This window comes from Portunus trituberculatus, chromosome 31 (genome assembly GCF_017591435.1).
Source record: "Portunus trituberculatus isolate SZX2019 chromosome 31, ASM1759143v1, whole genome shotgun sequence".
Taxonomy (NCBI): domain Eukaryota; kingdom Metazoa; phylum Arthropoda; class Malacostraca; order Decapoda; family Portunidae; genus Portunus; species Portunus trituberculatus.
Genome location: NC_059285.1, coordinates 4,517,474 through 4,536,259, shown reverse-complemented (window position 1 = coordinate 4,536,259; position 18,786 = coordinate 4,517,474). Strand labels below are relative to the sequence as shown.

At 40.2% G+C, this 18,786-nt stretch overlaps 1 protein-coding gene across 1 annotated transcript; it reads left to right on the top strand.

The window, feature by feature from the left end:
* Positions 1 to 2,491: 2,491 nt before the first annotated feature.
* LOC123511386 lies at positions 2,492 to 18,266 on the top strand. Its single transcript, XM_045267221.1, has 6 exons — positions 2,492 to 2,620; positions 5,412 to 5,556; positions 5,853 to 7,095; positions 8,068 to 8,258; positions 8,855 to 8,969; positions 10,217 to 18,266. The coding sequence occupies exons 3-6, from the start codon at positions 5,896 to 5,898 to the stop codon at positions 18,080 to 18,082; spliced, it is 9,372 nt and encodes a 3,123-aa protein (XP_045123156.1). The 5' UTR covers positions 2,492 to 2,620; positions 5,412 to 5,556; positions 5,853 to 5,895; the 3' UTR covers positions 18,083 to 18,266.
* The last annotated feature ends 520 nt before the right edge of the window (positions 18,267 to 18,786 follow it).

Here is an 18,786-nt window from a genome sequence, read left to right as displayed (position 1 = left end):
TGAGCTACCGGGCCGTGTGTAGTCCTGTGTGTGTGTTTGGGGGTGGGGGTGGCAATATTTAAACTTATGTATGATAAGAGTGTATTAATCAACAATTAGTGGGCAACTTCGACAATCTAGGGTAAAACACTCGAATCTATGGTAAAATCGACAAAAATCTAGGGTAAGATTTAATCAACTCATGGAAGCACTGCCACGCACGGATCATACCACCTCAGTGTGATCCCCACCATGGTGCGAGCAATAAACCATCAGGATAGTGTTCTGATATTAAGCTTCCCGCCGTCCCCTATGTGTATTTTCTGTATGTATATACTGCAATTTTAATAAATCGTTCATTATTATTATTGTTATCATTATCATCATTATTACTATTACTATTATCTTATTATCATTATTATTATTATTATTATTATTATTATTATTATTATTATTATTATTATTATTACACACACATACACACACACAGCTCTGGAACACTCGGTTTGGTTATCGTTATTTTTGCAATGTACTCTTCTTTATTTATTAGAAAAAAAAGACAGTACAAAAAATAACTCAACTATCATTTGTTTCGTAATCAACAATCAACTTCTACTCAATAATTATTCTAACATTGTATTAGTGTATCAACACATACGAAGGCATCATAGTTTACAATACAATAAGTATAGCATTCTATAGTGCGAGCACAGTTCACTTTGACTTATGATTCTTTTCTTTCCAATGTCAACGACTAGTGGAGTGTGTATTACACATATCAGTTACAACAGCCACGTGCGTACTGTGTATGTAGTCTACACAGAGAGAGAGAGAGAGAGAGAGAGAGAGAGAGAGAGAGAGATGAATATAAAACAGATAGATAAATATATATGTATATAGAGATAGATAGATAAAGATAGATAGATAGATGCATAAAAAGATATATTAGATAGATAGATAGATAAATAGATAAATTAATAAATAAATCTAAAAATAATAAACTTCAATATGAGGCTTTTAGAGTTAATCGTGGAGCGGAGTAGAAGCATTTCAAAATAAAGTCTTCAGAAAGACTTACCATTTCCTGGCTTACGTGCTAGCACCACTTGTCACGAGGACACACCACACACCACACACTACACGCCATACTCACGCATACAGGAGAAGCAACACGTATGCCCCGTGCTGCACCTCCGGCAAGATAAGAATTCGTGACTTATGACGTCCAATATGGCTTCCCATCCCCTGCTCCGCCCATCAAGCTTCGATGAAACGCTCCTGATGGTTCGGAATTAAACGAATCCTGTACTGCTTCATCTCATTACTCAAACAAATCACACAAACGATACAAATAACATGAAACCAGTTATGATACCGGAGAGACTTGGTGACGTTGGATAAAGCGGCAGCCTCTTAATATAATTTGCGAAAGGTTGGTGAAATCCCTGAAATATAACAGTGGCGCTCTCTATAACCAAGTGAAACACCGCCTGTTTCCCAAGATAACGAGTTTTTTGTAGGATTAATAGTATATTTTTCGTGCCGATTGCTACTCTTCCTGTTATATGTACTGAATTAGATACCTTTTGATGATATCTTTGTTTCTTATCAAATTAACTCACATGCAGGTCCAGAAGTTTTCAATGGTGGTTATATAGAGATGGGGATCACTACAAGATGATGTCTTCTTTAATCCCCCCCTCCATTATCCAATCATAGGTGAGCATTCATAATCAATAGGTAAGCCCGTATCTCAGACTTCCCTTTTCACAGCGCCGCCCACGCCCTTCACCACGCCCACCAGGCATCCCACGAGAGGAGTAGAATGGTTAAGCTTATACAGTACAGACTAAGGCTGAGCAGTCGCTGGGACCGCTCACTCATTGAAGTTGAAGTTAATGTTACTTAAAAGTCAACAGCTGGGTTTTGCAGTCCTTGCGGTATAGTCAGTTTTTATTTATTTATTTATTTTTTTCCCCTAGAGCGAAGGAAAGAGACAGACAAACACACTGGTTAGATTGGGAAGATCTCTCTGTGAGGGACACATCGCCAATGAACTAGGTATGAGACTTTTTCCTTTGACAGCATGCTTTATCAGCAACCACGCTGCTCACTGGTTTTCAGCAACATTGGTCAAGCGGGCAGCGATTCTCCGGAGAATTGAAGAAGACGCCTTTACTTTTAGAATATATATATATATATATATATATATATATATATATATATATATATATATATATATATATATATATATATATATATATATAGACTAGGAACTTCACTGTCGTCAATAATCGCTCTTCATGATACACTATCTTTAGACAGTTTTCATTTTGATTAAAAAATATCACGTACGTTCGCTTCCCCTCACTTATCACATTTAGTGATTATCAATCAACTGTATTTAGGTTTTAACACAATGAGACAGATTACTATATATTTCAACACTACGTACTATATAGATAAGTACCTGAAGCATGCATGTGGTCACGTGCCAGACAGGTGACAGGAGGCAGCGCATCTCGACGGTCATTTGCCTTTTTTCGCGCGCTTTCTCGTTTTGTCAAGTTTGTTTACATGCGAGTGAGGCAAAGGCTGTGGCGGGTGCTTGGTGGCCTTCAGGTGGTTGTGCTGCGCTATGGTGAGTGCTTGGGGTCATTGCACAGTTCGGTGCCACTACCCTGCAGCTGAGCATTGGCCTGGTCCTGCACAGTGACGGCAGCACAGGTGTGGCGGCGGGCCGAGGGGGATTTGCCGGGGGAATGAGCTACTGTCAGGCACAAGTGTAGGGATTAACATAATAGACATTTTAACAAGGAAGAGGAAATCGCGTGTCATAACATTGGAGTGATTTTGGAATGAGTGTGTTTTTGTCTGAGTGTTAGGTTAGGTTTAAGTTAAAATAGCTTATAAATTTCACTTATTACGTTCATTGAATATCTCATACTAACCTGATCTTAAGTTCCTGGACAACCCCGAAAGAACTAAACTAAAGCAGCTGTGTGGAAAGCTCTGCTTCATCCTAATGTAACATCACCCAATCAAACAAATTAAGCAGAGCAGTTCATTCCGCAAGGAGCCTTGTTATGGATACTAATCTAACCTAATACTGCACAAGCACATCACACCAATAAGAATGATTTAGAAGTACTCACAAGAATAAGATGTACAAATCCCAGGGTTTCCCACTGTAGCACAGGAAGAAAGTCATTAGACCCTGATTGAAATCTGTACACTTGTCTGATGCTACTGTAAAGTTAGAATTGATGTGTGAGCTCCCTTGCAGCTGCCTTTCATACCCCTGTGAAGGATTGCATGTGCTCTAATTCCAAATTACACAGGCCATTTGAATTAGTGGCTCCATGTACAGTAAAGCCTTATTTGATAACATGTTAATATGTCAATTGATTTGCATCTGGTGGAACAATAATAGTAGTCAGTAATACAAAGATGAGTAAGATAAGCACCATGGGACTAATTACTGTGACGAAGGGATGCATTCACAGTATCCACGTGCCAACACACAAATACGTGCATTGCGTGCATTACATTGCGTTCCTCCAAGTGAGCCTCATTGGCATAGATTTGGAATTTATGATACGGCACAGCAGGAGCAATGTTGCTGTAACATAACGACTTGTCACATCACATGTGCCGTACAGTGAGTATTCATCACCATATAGGCAGAACTTAGCTGATCCGTGAGGACCTGCTATTGTTTAGATAACCGTGTTTCCCCACAACTGTTATCAGTGATACTTCTGACCAATGACAGAAGCCATGCTGACCCCAACCTTATCTCTATGATTGCAATTAGTATCTCAGTTATCCCGTTACAAGACATTTACAACATTATACCATGTTGTGTTACAGTATTCTAGTATTGTTTCAATATTGTTCAAGGTAAGTACAAACCAACACCACTATTTTGATAAATCACATGTTAAAGACACTCAGTCTTTATTCATTTTGTCATATAGGTCTTTACACAACAAATACTTTGATAGTTGAAACATAGATTTGCAAACATAATGTGTATTGAAATATATGTACATGTGTTAGTTTGAAATACAGTTTTTCTTTAAATGACTATGGAGATTCCTGCTATTATTTCCAATTCTTTTAACCATTTGACCATTAGAGCATTCTATGTTCTGGCCAAAAGACTAAAATTGGCAATTTTGAGATATGACAATTGCAGGATGTGGAAATAAAGCTTCAAATGTTGGCTAGAATAAGATATGTTAAGTAGAGAAATTTTAAAGGCTACAGTTGATCCTGTGTTTTAATTTGAGTTAAGGTACGTTTTGCATGCAGTGATTGTTGCGATCATTGCTCAGCGATGATCGCCCAGCGATCATCACTGAGTACTCATTACATGTATTCCTATAGGGCTGTTTTGCAACGAGCGATCATCGCTGGCTCCAAATAGTTGCACGGCTAGGGGGTGAATATAATCGCAGTCGCTAGCGATTATTTGTGGTGTGAGGGTTTGTGTCATCATGGCTCCCAGTTTTTCTTCCAAAGATGATGATATACTTATGGAGAAAATTGCAAAACATCCTTCGTTGTGGCAGCTCTCACATGCCAAATATAAGGACCAAGGGGTAAAGGACAACATCTGAGCAGAAGTTGCAGAAAAAGTTGGAAAACATTCCCTCTTCACTCCTCAATTCAAACATAACATGTGTTTTAGCTCTTTTCTTCCCATACATTTCGAATATTAGTTCTTCGTCTTCAATCTCTTCAGCTAAAAGATATTTAATTAAAAGCCTTCTTTTTTTTAACTCAAAGCCATTTTCACTCACGCCACGTGATGCTCTCTCCTCAACAATCGCACAAACATTGACGCCATCACTGCATGCAAAATGGTCTACCAGCAATCATCGCAACAATCGCTGCATGCAAAACGTACCTTTATACTGCACAGTTTTCAAGATGTGTAACTCGTTTGTAAATTTCATTGTGCATGTGTTTCCTGATATCATTCTTACTATTTATTGCAATCACTTCAGAATGTTTTTCATGCAGGACTAGATGGTAAACGGCTTCTCTTCCATCGCCTACAGTATATGGGCACCACAAGGCAGCTCATGCACACATCGTATAAATGTCCTCCATAACACTACATACATACCCAGTAGTTACTTTTTTATAATAACTTTACAGCCAGTGAACATGTTTATTGCGATGAACAGATCATGCATACATGGTCTTGAGAATTTCCTCCACAACACTACATAAATAGTAATTACCTTTCTGTAGTGACCTTTAAGCAGGGAATTGTGATGTGATTTTGAATATGATGGGTTTCTCTGCACTTGGAATTACCTGACATCCTGGAGAACAGAGAGGCAGGAGTAATGCATACTGAGACAGATTATAGCCATCTTATAATGAAATAATTTCCTTTATTTTTTTCATGTTAACAGCCTGGCAGTGTGTTTTCTATCTCAAAATCAAGAAGCATCTGTCCACTAATTGTTTAAGGGAACCCACGCACTGCATCCTCCCATGCTGGTCAGGTTTGAGGAGCATGCAAGAATATGGTGGGGAAGAGGACATTGTGAGATAGAGGTGAGCTTGGTCTCTTGTTCACCCTTACACTCTCTCTCTCTCTCTCTCTCTCTCTCTCTCTCTCTCTCTCTCTCTCTCTCTCTCTCTCTCTCTCTCTCTCTCTCTCTCTCTCTCTCTCTCTCTCTCTCTCTCTCTCTCTCTCTCTTGTAATCCTCCACAATTGAAATTCAGAAGTTCTTAATAAAGACAGTGGTGTAAAGGAAAAATATAAGTGTAGGAGAGGCAGTCAGTAACTAGCAATACTAAAGTTAAGTAGCAAGTTAAGTATTAATTTTAACGAACAGACCATTTCTCAGGGCTGAGGCAAATTCTCCATTGGCCAGTCAAATCGGTGGCAGCATGGAAGACCCAGTGAGTCCTGGTGCTGAGTCGTTGTGGGATGCAGATTCTGATGCCACCTCGGAATTGAGTGACATCTATGGTGACTTAGATGATCTTGCTGCTGGGAATGCGGAAGCTGAAAATGTGGATGATGCTGACATATTTCAAGAGTTAATTGGGATTGCAGAAGAGGAGAAACAATTATCCAGCAGCAGGACAAGTTCTAAGGCTCGGGAAAACTCAGTTCTCCAAGATGGTGTCTCCTCACAGAACCAAGGAAAAGAAGATTGCCATAATGAACAACCCACAAATAAACTCATTGATGGTAAACCAATGCCTGCTAGTGACAGTAATGCCTTGGGTCACAACTCGTCACAGACTGAGGATTATGCCAGGAAAGAAGTGAAATCCAAGACTCTAGTCAATAATTCTGTATCTGTCTGTGAGAGTGAAGAAAATGAAGTGCAAGATGGCAGTTCTGTTAACACTCAAAAGAAGGCAAAGAAGAAACAGGCAAGAGATTGCACTAGAAAGAGTGTTGAGAGCCACTCTAAGAAAAAGAGCAAAAGTCACCACATCAAGCATGAGGCAATTCAGATCAAAAAGGAAAAGGAGACAGATTCTTTGAATGACAACCCCACAGCTTTACAGTTAAGTGCAAGTCTGAACAAAGACCTACAGTTTGTTCTCTCACGTGTGATAAAGAACTCAAAACACCCTCTTGAGAGCAGGGAAAATGACTTGTCTGCCAAAAATAATGATGTCTCCAAGGATCAGCATTCTTTAACAAAGGATGGAAAGAATGAAAGTGATCAGAGCCTGAGCAGCAGCAGAGAGAAAACACCTTCATCTCAGGGGGATTACAAAAGTGCTGCATCAGAAGATAAAGTGGAAGGGAAGGGAAAGGTTTTAGAAGTACAAGAGGGAAATCCAAGTGATGGAAAGAATGTGAGGAAAGTGGCCACAGTAGCAGAGGAGTCACACACACCACCCAGATCTGTACCCGTCAGTGTAGCCTCATCCGATGTGGTACAGAACATAATGATGATGGCTCAAGTTTCCAAACGGTCCACTGCTGCAGATTATATGAATGTGGGACATGCATCCACCACATCGAAAACAAAATCATATAGAATTCCCAAGAAAACTAAGAAGGAAACAGAGAATAATCAGCTTGACTTGTTTGAAGACTTTCTTGTAGGTCAGGACAGAGATGAGGTGAGTTTTTGTTTAATTTGTTTGGATGTATTGATACATTTAGTTCTTAGTGTATGTAGGGTTACATTTTGCAAATCCCTCACTTAGTGTGAATCCACTTGGTGTGAAGCTGATCTTTGCATTAATTGCAGGTAGCTATGTTCCACACAATGTTTCCTTCTCCCCCAACAATCAAATGTTTAGCTCAGCACTTTTTATGCATAACACTGAACTAAAACAACACTAGAACACACTGATGTATAATGTGGAAAGAATATATGAAAAGAAAAAAGTACTTTGTAAAAGATTTTTAACACACTTTTTTGGCAACAATTTGCTCACCAATGAACTTCCATGTAAATGTGGATTTTCTTGCTTAGTGTAAATACTTGGCTTGGCACATAAACATGAATCTGTTTATTCAGAGTCTGCATGTAATGAGAACTAGGTGTGCTGTACATTCATACCTGTTTATGTTATTTACAAGAATTAATTGCAATTACTTATAGTACTAGCTCCTCTTCCATTGATGCTGCACAGCACTAGCACTTTCATTCAATTATCCAAGAATAGAAAAATATTTTGGATTATGCTTTTACATGAAAGAAAGACTGACCAAAAGTTACTTATTCAGAAAGAGAGAGAGAGATGCTTAAAGGAATGAGATAGAGTAGGATCACCTTAGTTTCCAAGGTGCCTTGTTATATCTGGTGTATATTCTGGTATGGATGGCTTTAATACCTATTGTAGGTTATCTTTATTAGATACTGTAATAATTCAGATGAAATGAGGCTGTCAATCTTTGGAATAAGCATTGGTGTATAGAATGTATGTCATTCACCTGACAGATCAGTGAAAGCCACGCCATAATAGAAGTAGCAGTAGTTTAGTCATTGTGAGTGATGTGTTTTGTGAAATGGTAATAATTTCATGAGGTATTCTTGTTCAGCACCAACAACCATAGCACTGACACTAATTGTACCCCTTATGTAGCTCCTCCGAGAGATCAAGAAGCTGAAGACAGAGCATGAACAACTGCAAGAGAGTCTCCACAGCTCACAGCAGCGATGTTTGGGGTTGGAGAAGGACAATGAGACCCTTCTAAACAACATGTCCTCTCTGTGGAAGACTTCAGTATCTCAGCTACGTCAGAAGACCACTGAGGTCACCACACTGAAGAGAGAGTAAGTGTGTACATGACCATTTATTAATTAATTATTATTTTTTTTTTTTTATGCAGGAGAAAAGCCAATCAAGGGCAACAAAATATTTAAAAAAAGGTAAAGAGCCAAAATTAAGGAACTAATGTCTTGATACCTCCTTCTTAAAAGAAGTCAAGTTGTAGGAAGACAAATACAGAAGCAGTCAGAGAGTTCCAGAATTTACCTGATAAAGATATGAATGATTGAGAGTACTGGTTAACTCTTTTGCATTAGAGAGTTGGACAGAATAGGAATGAGAGGAAGAAGAAAGCCTTGTGCAGTGTGGCTACAAGAGGAGGGGAGGCATGCAGTTAGTAAGGTCAGTAGAATAGTTAGCATGAAAATAGCGATAAAAGATAGAAAGACATCAGCTATTGTTCTTTTTTGTATGATTTTTGTCACTTTAATTTCCTATTTCTATGCACTTTGAAAACTACCCCATTATGCTGTTAGAAAATGTATAATCAAATAAACTAAATGAATGAGTGTATAGAGTAAGAAATAGCACCAGCAGAGACCTTAGTCTTACCTGACTCGCACTCTTGGATCCTGAAGCTCACTCTGGATTGCCATTGCAGGAAGGAAGCCATCATCTTCCGCCGAGCCTTGCGCCAGGTGCCCAAGGACGAGCTGGACCGTGTTGTCTCACACATTGCTGCGTACAACAAAGATGAACTCAAGGATTTCGTAAATGTTAGTTTTCTCTTGTTTTCTGTGACGGGAGGAAGTAGGATGACTTCAGAAATTCTCAGATGATAAATTTTCTTTTTTCTTACAAATTATCTGTTCTAATAGGAAAATATTTTCATAATGACAGAAAGATAGGTGGGATAGCTTTGGAAAATACTCAGTTGATAAGTTTAATTTTTCTTCCTATAAATTGTGTTGTAGAAGGAAAACAACTTTCATAATGCCACTCCAAAACATTTGAATGATTGTGTGTATATATAATCATGTTTTGTGATTAGCCAATTTATTTCATGTCTTTATCTAGCCTTGAAATTTGTTTTTATTTTGTGAAACCTAAAACAGTCATTAGTTGAAAGATTAGGGTGGCAGCAGTTCAGGGGAAGGGAATCATGTGTAGTATGGTCAGGGAAGAGGGGCTTTTGTGATGTGGAAAAGATGTGAAGTATAATGCAGTAATTATTTTGACATGTCTGATGGATATAGATACTGAGGAAGGGAACATCTTTATAATTGAAATTGGTATAGAAAGTTTAACTGTATGTAGACAGAAATGGTAACATGACTAAGAGAAGATGGCACGTTAATAATAGTAGTAATATTGGTGGTGGTGGTGGTGGTTAGGTTTGTTAGATCATCTAGTTGCCTTGTGGGTGACTGAGGCATTCATGTGGAGTGGAGTTTGATTGCCTCATCTGCTCCTCTGGGTGCTTGAATAGCAACACCAGTCTCAGCTGAGGCAAATAAAGATGTTCAGAGCTATAGCTATGTATCAAAAGTTAGCTAGGTATTCATCATTTCATATATAGCATGTCTTTACTAAGCAATGGTGTAATAAGACTAAAAACAGTTACATGTGATTTGGAAGGGCAAGTATAGACACTATTGGATAACATCAATATCTGATAATTCACACTTTTATTAATTTGAGTTGTTGCATTACGGGCAAGTAGAAATCAGCACTACTAACTTCACAGTCAGGTGGAACTGCAAGATAAATGGCTTTGTTGTTTTATACTGAAAGAATAACAGCACTCATAAACTTTGATTTCTCTATGGGATGAAATTGGTTTCCACAGAAGTAACAGATTAATCATGTGTGAAGGTGAACAATGGATAAAAGAAAGGAAGAGATAGTGAGTGATGAAAAGCATTGATATAGTGATTATTTATTTAAATTCTTAAAGGGAATGAAGCATAGAAATATAAGCAAATGGTTAAAGGCATTGGCCTTATTTAGGATTATGTTACAGAGCCTAAATGAGGAGAAAGAAGAGATGAGGGAGTGTACATGCTCAAGAGGCACAAGAACGCCAGGGAGGACTGAAAGCGTCGGCCAGAGAGTGAGGCAGGCTACTAGAGGTGTGCGTCTCAGTCCCTCTTCCGACAGTGAAGCAATGACACTCAAGAATCTACTAGGGAAGAAGGGGGAGACAGTCACCCACTCAGAAGAGAAACTCAAAACTTGGAGCAAGACTAGAGCCTCTTTCAAGTCCCAGAAATGTCTGTTCTCAAGAGAAGAGGAGGGAAGGGAAGATGCAAGGTCAAAACATGAGATGACAAAGTCTATTTGGAACCGCCTTGGAAGAAACGATTTGGATAAGAGAAGAACAGATATTGAAAATGAGAGAAATAAGAATATTGCAGAGGAGAAAGATGAAAATAGAAGCAGAGGTTCAAGAAAGAGCGTGTTTTCAAGATTGGGTATAAGAAGAACTATTACCAATGAAGAGGAAAATGTCAATGCTTCCACTGATATACACCCACAAGATGAATGCTCAGATGTTAAGAGAGGTCTCTCTAAAGATGCTGTGCCCGACACTCAGACTCCACCAGTGAGAAAGATGCTTCGTGTGAAAAAGGCTGTGGAGTTGAATGATGAGTGTATGGACAAAAAGAGGCCAATTGAGGAACCTCAGGATGAATCTGTGAAAGACAGGATATCCTCAAGCTTCCAAGTTTGCTCCAGCAGTGAATCTGCTGATGCTCCACACACCACCACCATGAAGCAAGAAAGCTTGCCTGCACATTTGTCCAAAGATTCAGCTCCTCCTGCCAAACAGAGCAGAGATGAAGCAGGAGTTCCTTCAAATTTTGAAGAAGATATGTTAAGTAAAACGCTATTTGGCCTGAGGATGAAGAATAAGCTTAAAAAAGTAGGAAAGCCCCATCCACCAATAGAGCAGGAGCAGACTTTATCCTCTCCATCAGGTCCAGATGTACACAAAACTATGCCAAAGACACCAGTAGAGACCACACCTGCTCATAGACACACAGGGTCACAAGAGAAAACCAAAACAGCCGCCACCACCAGTCTTCCTGACAATGTGAGGAAAGCAATATCTGCAGAATCCAAAGCTCAAAGTGAGGACAAGGTTACTAGCAAGTCTGATGAAGGTGAAATCAAACAAGATCTGGATGGAAATGATAAACAGACTGATGGACCATCATTGGAAAAGGATACCAAAAGATTGAAAAAGAAGCAGTCCTCTGTAAATAAAGAAAACAGTGACAAAGAAAAAGAAAGTAAACTCACAAAAACAATCAGAGAACACTGTCAAGAGATTCAGGAAGATAATGTAAAGCAGGTTGAAAAAAGCTATTCTAAAGGACAAGTTCAAAGTGCAGATGATGATGATGATGATGATGTCACAAAGAATGCAACAGAACTTGATAATGAGATAAAAGCATCAGAGTGGAAAGATATTGATAGTAAGGAAATGGATGGTGCAATTTTATGCTTGGCTAAACTCAGAAGTATATTCAATAGTAAAGGGAATAATATAAGAAGCAAGAAGCAAGAGAAAAATAAGCATCTTTGGAGTCTCTTTGGTGATGAAGATTTAAGTGAGGATGATGATAAATTAATTGACATTGAAGAAAATAAAGAAGATCAAGGTTTTGAGATTCATGGGGGAATCTCAGAAAGTCTAGAGACACCAAATGATCGCCATACCGAGAGGAAGCTTGAAAACAAAGATAAGAATGTAGACTGTGGCAAGAAAGTGACAGATTTGCATACTAAGGTTAAGAATGTACAAAAACTTCAAATGAACAATGTACAAGTAGGTGATTGTGAAAATACACTGAAACAAGGACTAAATAGTGACCACGAAGGTGATTCAGAAGACACAGATGCAGTTACTGTCAAGGAGTATCCAAAGAGGAGAGAATCAAGGAAAACTGCCCATCAAACTCAGAGATCAGGAGATGGCAGTGAGAAAGTGAAACAAAAATCAGTACGAAAGGAAAAAAAGAGGAAGTCCTTGAAAAATGCCTCAGAAGTAGATGTGCAGACTGAAAGCAAGAGTGGAGACACCAGCCAGACAACATTAGGGAGTGTTGAAGACAGTAGTTCAGTGTGTGAGGTAAAGCACGGGAAACACCAAACCAAAGATCGAACTAAAAAGGTAAAGCCAGAAGCAAGAAAACGCAAGGATTTAGATACCCAGAATATGGAGGACCAAACGAAAGAGAAAACAAATTCAGAAAAGAAAAATGAAAGCAAGAAAACTTCCTTGGATATGAGACAGAAATCTGGTAAGTCAGAACAAGAAACCAACTCCGAGGAAAGACAAGATGCTATACCTTTAACACAGAACACAGATGAAAGGAAAGGAATGACTACAAGCAGAGAGAATACCAAGAAGAAACCTGCCTCAGATGAAACTAATGATAAAGAAATATCTAGTGACACAACTGAAAGAGGCTCATTGCAGCAGAAGGAAAATGATGGAAGAATGCCTACTAGGACTCCCACCCCTGTTTTAGATGAAGAAATAAGAAGCAGTGGTGATGAGGATGAAGATGTTGGATTTGATATATTAGACAAGAGCTCAGTTCAAAATCTTGGAATGGAAAATGTGTTGATAGAACATGAAGCTTTGGATGATACCAAGCAGCAGGAACAAAGTGATGGCAAGCAAGTGAGAGATGCAAAAGGTGAAAAGAAGATAAAGAATATTCCTAAAAATAACCCGGATGAAAGTGTCAAAGAAAAGAGGACGAGTTTAATACAAAATAAGGAAGTTGGAGAAGGGGATGGCACCGACATTACACATAGTAGGAATGATAAGTGTCAGGCTCATGTCAGGAAAGAAAGAGAAGTCGCCCCTCAAGACTCCATGAGTAGTATTGATGACCAGGACAATGACAATGACATCTTGCAAAGTCTACTGGGAACGAACTACAATGAGGATGGCCTCTTTTTATTAGAGGAGGAATTATTGTATGAAGATGGCTGTGAAAAGGAAGATGAAGAAGAAGAAGAAGAAAGAAACTCTGTACATGATCAAAAGCTCAAGTATGGAAGCAATAGTAAGAATGACCATAAGGAGAGTAGAGTGGAGAAAGAAAGAAAACTGAAAAAACAGACAGAATCAAAGGAACTAAATGAAAAGACACAAAGAGTTCGTGACCTGGAGACAAAAGTGAACACGACAGAAAGTACCAGCTCCCCTCGAAGGTCTGCAAGGGAAAGAGGCCGGGACACACCTAAGACCAAACTTCACGGAAATAATGGTGGCCTGGATGACACAGACACAGCAACAAAAAGTGTAAACAGACAATCAAGAAGAGATGCACACACTCCCAAAACAGGAGAGAAGGAATATTGCAGCCGGAGTCCATCACACAGTCCATCGCCCCAGAAAGGTAGTCTGTTGAAGCCTGCTGGGGGCAGAATAAGGAAGCTGTTCTCAAGTAGCAGTAGTAGGAGGCAGCAGGGAAATGAGGAGGGTGTGAGTCCTTTGATGGCCAGGGAAGAGAGGCTCCACAACAAGAGAACAAAGAAACAAGAGCCACAGAGTAAAAGAGGAGAAAGGCAAGAGCCACAGAGTAAAAGAGTGGAAAGGCAAGAACAGCAGAGTAAAAGAATGGAAAGGCAGGAGTCACATAAAAGAACAGAAAAGCAAGAGCTGCAGAGTAGAAAAGGTGAAAGGCAAGAGTCAAAACATTCCAAGGATCAGAGCAGTAATTTAGGGCCAAAGGATAAGGACAGGAGGAAAAATGCAGAGGAGCACAGCAGAAAGAGAGAATCACACAGTCCAAATGTGCTGTCGTCCCAGAACAGAAAAAGTCCACCTAGACTGAGGAAGAGTAGGAAAAGAGAGAGGAGTGAATCAGAAGTTTGTGGAAAAAAGGACTGGTCTCCCAGAAAGAAAGGTGAAAGGAGTTCACCTCGGAAAAGAGAACCCAGAGAAGACAAGGAAGAGCCAGCCAGCAAAAAGAGGAGGGTGTCTGTAAAGAGTCGCCTTACTCTCCCACCCAATAGTGATGAGGAAAACATGACAAGACCGCCAAGGTGGCACCCATCAACCCCAGAGACAGAGAGAACAAGAAGGACAAGCTCAAAACTAAAGAACCAGCCCCATATTGCTGATGAACTCATGAGAGAGCCGGATTGGCAAGGCAGAGCACACCATGCATCCAAGACCCCAGAGCCTCAGAAAAAGTCAGTGAGCAGTGTGCCTGTTGACAGCAAGTTATTACGCAGTATTCTGACACAGTCTCCTTCCAAGTATGTGGAACAGGACAGTGAAAAGGAGGAAGGAGAATTAGATGAAGATGAAGAAGAGGGAGAGGAAAAAGATGTCTATATTGGTAAACCTGTAAAGAATCACAAGAAAAATAAGTGTAACACAGTCAACAAGAATGATGACATCAAAAGGCAACCATTGAAACAAAAGGAACATAACAGTAACATGGAAGATAAAGAAGAGATTCTGCAGACCAAAGAACTCAAGGCAAGTAAACACAATGCCTGTGTAGATAGCAGAGACAAACTGGCTGGCAAATCATGTGAGACAGATAAACCAGACATTTCACTTGATACTGACAAGGAACATTACGAACAGAAAAAAACAGCTTCCAAAATAGTCATATCAGATAGAACACTAGACAATGAAATTAGTCCAGAGAAGGCACAGTACACAGCATGTGGCATTGAAGAGCAAAATAATCCCAGATCTAGCAAAAAGGGAGGTAAGTCAGAGAAGCAGCAGTATGGCCAGACCCAATCCTCACCACCCAGGATGACATCACCAGCGCAGGATGCAGTTCAGCACCAAGGTACGAAGACCAGAAGGAATAGAAGAAGAACATTAGAGTACCCATCAGAGAACAGAAAAAAGGATCAAGACCATAATAGGGAGAACTGTAGTGCAGTGGATGATAATGCCACTTTCTTCCCAGGAGACATGTTTCAACTCATGCACCCCAAAGTAAAAAGTCATCTTCCTCCAGACTTGTCTGTGTCTTCCATTTCCTCAATGAGTGATGACACCATAGACTTGATGGTGAAGCAACACAATGAAAACTTTCCCTGTGATATCACCAGTGGCAGTGATGACTCAGAGACATCTCTCCTGAAATATATAGCTGATAGTGAAGATGATGGATGTGATGATAATGAGATTCATGAAGCAAAAGAAAGAAGAAAGAATCTTAATTATGTAATAAATAGTGACAATGACAGTTGTGATGAGGATGAAGTCAATAATGAAAAATTTAAAAGGACACAGCTTAAAAATTTACATAATTTGGAAACAAAAGAAAAAGCTCTCAATAGTAATACACAGATTAGTAAAAGGAAGACTCAATTAATGAACAAAACTGAACAGGTCAGCCCTCATGACAAGGTCTTGGGTGGGAAGGAGCACAGTATGATCACTGAACATTCTGATGTTGCCATGCAGACACACAAGGAGGTCACTACTGAGGTTAGAGAGAAGACTTCCCAACAGTACCACAAAGACACAAGTGAGTCAAGGTCTCCAGTGAGGTGTGGCTCAGAAAGTGCATTGTCATATTCTAGTACCTCAAGTGAATCCAAATCTCCATTCAAGTGTGATTCACAAAATGTGTCATCAAGTTCTAGTGCCTCCAGTGAGTCCAAGTCTCCAGTGAAGTGTGAATCTCAAAACATATCATCAAGTTCCAACACCTCTGACAGCAGTACAGGCACTGAGAGGCAGGATGCACCTCTCCACCCAGCTGTCTGCACCACACATCCCTCCAACACTGAGCAGAAGGACATCAGGGACACAGCAATCTGCCAAACCAACACCAATGAGGCTGACATGGATGAGCAGGACCAGTTGAGCTCCAGTGATAATGAAGAAGACTCAGAGCTGGACATTGAAAATACTGGTAGTGAAACTGATGAGCACACTGAAAGGGTGGTTGAAAATAATTGTGGAATCACCTCCAGTAATGATCAGTATTTCACAAGAGAACACAAAGATGATGCAGTTGAAGATTTACCAAGTGAAACCAAACCCATCACAGAATCCGAGGCTAATAAATCTGATGATTCTGACTCTGACAGTGACTGTGAATGTAGTGAATGTAACAATAGTAGTAGCAGTAGTAGCAGTAGTAGTGGCAGCAGTAGCAGCAGCAGTAGCAGCGACTCAAGTTCTGACTCAGAAATGGAGGATGCAGCTTTGGATAGAGTGAAGGATCTTGATAATGCCTTGTCTGGAGCTGAAAAAAATTCTGAGTCTGTTGATCATGTGGCATCGGTGCTTCAGTCATGTGACCAAGAATCCAGTGAGGCAGTGATGGGTGCTACCAGTGAGACAGCCTCTCCCATCAAGCTAGTTTCTCCTACCAAGCTTGGGTGTAAGACACCAAAAAAGACACCTAGAAAAACTTCCAGTAGAACTCACATGACAGAACTGAATGAGTCTTCAAGCACCATGGGAACTTTCAAGAAGACACCAAGAAAGTCTCCTTGCAAAAAGTCACCATGTAAGAAGTCTGTAAGTAAAGATGACCAAAGCAGAACACCAAAGGCCAAAAGACTCCATGCATCCCCCTCTGCCAGAACAGAGAAGCAGTTTCAGGATGTTTGCCTTACTTCACCAGAAAAGAGTGGTAATCTTCACAGCCTCTTTGAACCTGCTGGTGAAGACCACAAGACCAGCCAGGTAGATCTAGGCAACAGTGACATGCAGACCTCCCTCAGGTGGTCACCACAGCAGTCTGGAGGCATGTCAGGGACAAAGCATAACATTTCCATCCCTCAAACAAACAGTAATTTGTCTCTGAACAAGAATCCTGAAAAACAGAAAGCTAATACTCCCTCAGATTCGTTTATTAATAAAACTTTCCTTTTAAAGAAGAAAATCAGTCCTTTAGATGCAAATTGCTCTATCAGCAAGACTTATATCGTGAAGAGTAAAATTTCTCCAGTGTCACTTACTTCCACCCCTCAAACAAACAATGAGTTGTCTCTAAACAAGAATCCTGAAAATCAGAAAGCTAGTACTCCATCAGATTCACTTATTGGTAAGACTTTCCAATTAAAACAGAAAATCAGTCCTTTAGATGCAAGTTCTTCCATCAGCAAGACTTACTTCATGAAAGGTAAAGTATCTCCAGTGTCACTAACTAGTACAGCTCTATCCATGCCCATCGTAGAGACTGCTGATGCTCCTGGTCAAAGAAGGTCAGCAAGTTTTGGGCCTAGCCCTGGCCATACAGCCCAGCTTTCTTGTACAGATTCCAATAATGTCATATCAGTGGTACATACCAACAAAAAGAATGTGAGCCAAGTACCAAAGAAAACCAGCTCTAGAACACCCAAAAAGGTTACTCAGGAGGAGGCAATCACTACTACAGTAGAAAAACCCACTGCTAAAAAGCGCAAGTTAACCCCAACCTCTGTGGTGTCTAACGTCAAGAACTCTTCAGGAAAGAGGATGCGGACAATTGCCCCAGCCATGTACGAGGGTGTCTCACCAAGGAAGCTCTTTCCAAGGAAGGACAAAATTAACCAGGGAAGAAATTCACCTCTGCCCAGCCCTGGGAGTAGTGTAGATTCCCCAGAACCCACAAAGAACAACATCAATAGTGATATTGTTATTCCGATGAAAGTTCGGCGAACCAAGAGACAGCTTAACCTTGGCTTATCAAGTTCACCAGTGCAACACATCTACATGAATAAACAGTCTCTTGGCCACAGTAATGCTGGCAGGAGTGGGAGCCTTCTTGGAGATGCCTCACAGGTTGGAGGGAATGTGGCACCAGCACAACAAAAGACAGGTGACAGTTCAGGCCAAGTCCTGCGTAGGAGTCCAAGAAAGGTCTGTCAGCCCTACAAGCTGACCATGTAGTACAAATTTTCCTACTGGTTGTCCTCTTTTGCAGCCTGCTTACACATTTTCTATATAAGCTGGTGATGTCCTTTGGCACTTTCTTGTCTGTTTTAGATTTCTTTTTTTAGAATAATTTCACATCAAATCACATTCTTTGTACAGTCTTTTCAGATGTAAATAATAAATTTGTACGATTTTCTTAGGTTTGTAATTTGATTTATCCAGTCAGTCTTTCTCTTAGTGTGTAGTTGGTAAGAATCAGTGGTCTCATCTCCCACTCCTAGAGACAAAGGGACTGAGATGGATTTCAGTGTTCATGTGTGTTTTTCACACATGGTCATTTGGTGGTTCTTCAATACAACCTGCCATTCCCCTATGGAAAGAGTTCATTGCTCATAGTAACCAATCTGTGGATGGAACTGAAACCACTTGCACTCCATGCACCATAACAGCAAGGTCACAATCCATGGCTTACACTCTGTGCCTTTTTGCTGCTTGATAGGTGGCTGTACAGTGAAAGTTGTGCCCTGCTCTGCTGCATCTGAGCCTTAAATGAACTTAGGCCTTCTTGGTTGTAGGTCAAGTTGTGTGCAAAACGCATCTTGTCTCATAGGGATGTCAGTCTGGCATTGTAGTGTCATGGTGCAGAGCAGTGGTATGAGGGAAAACCATGGCCACAGTAAGCAGCCACTGCCCTGATGGACTTACTCCACACAACCCAA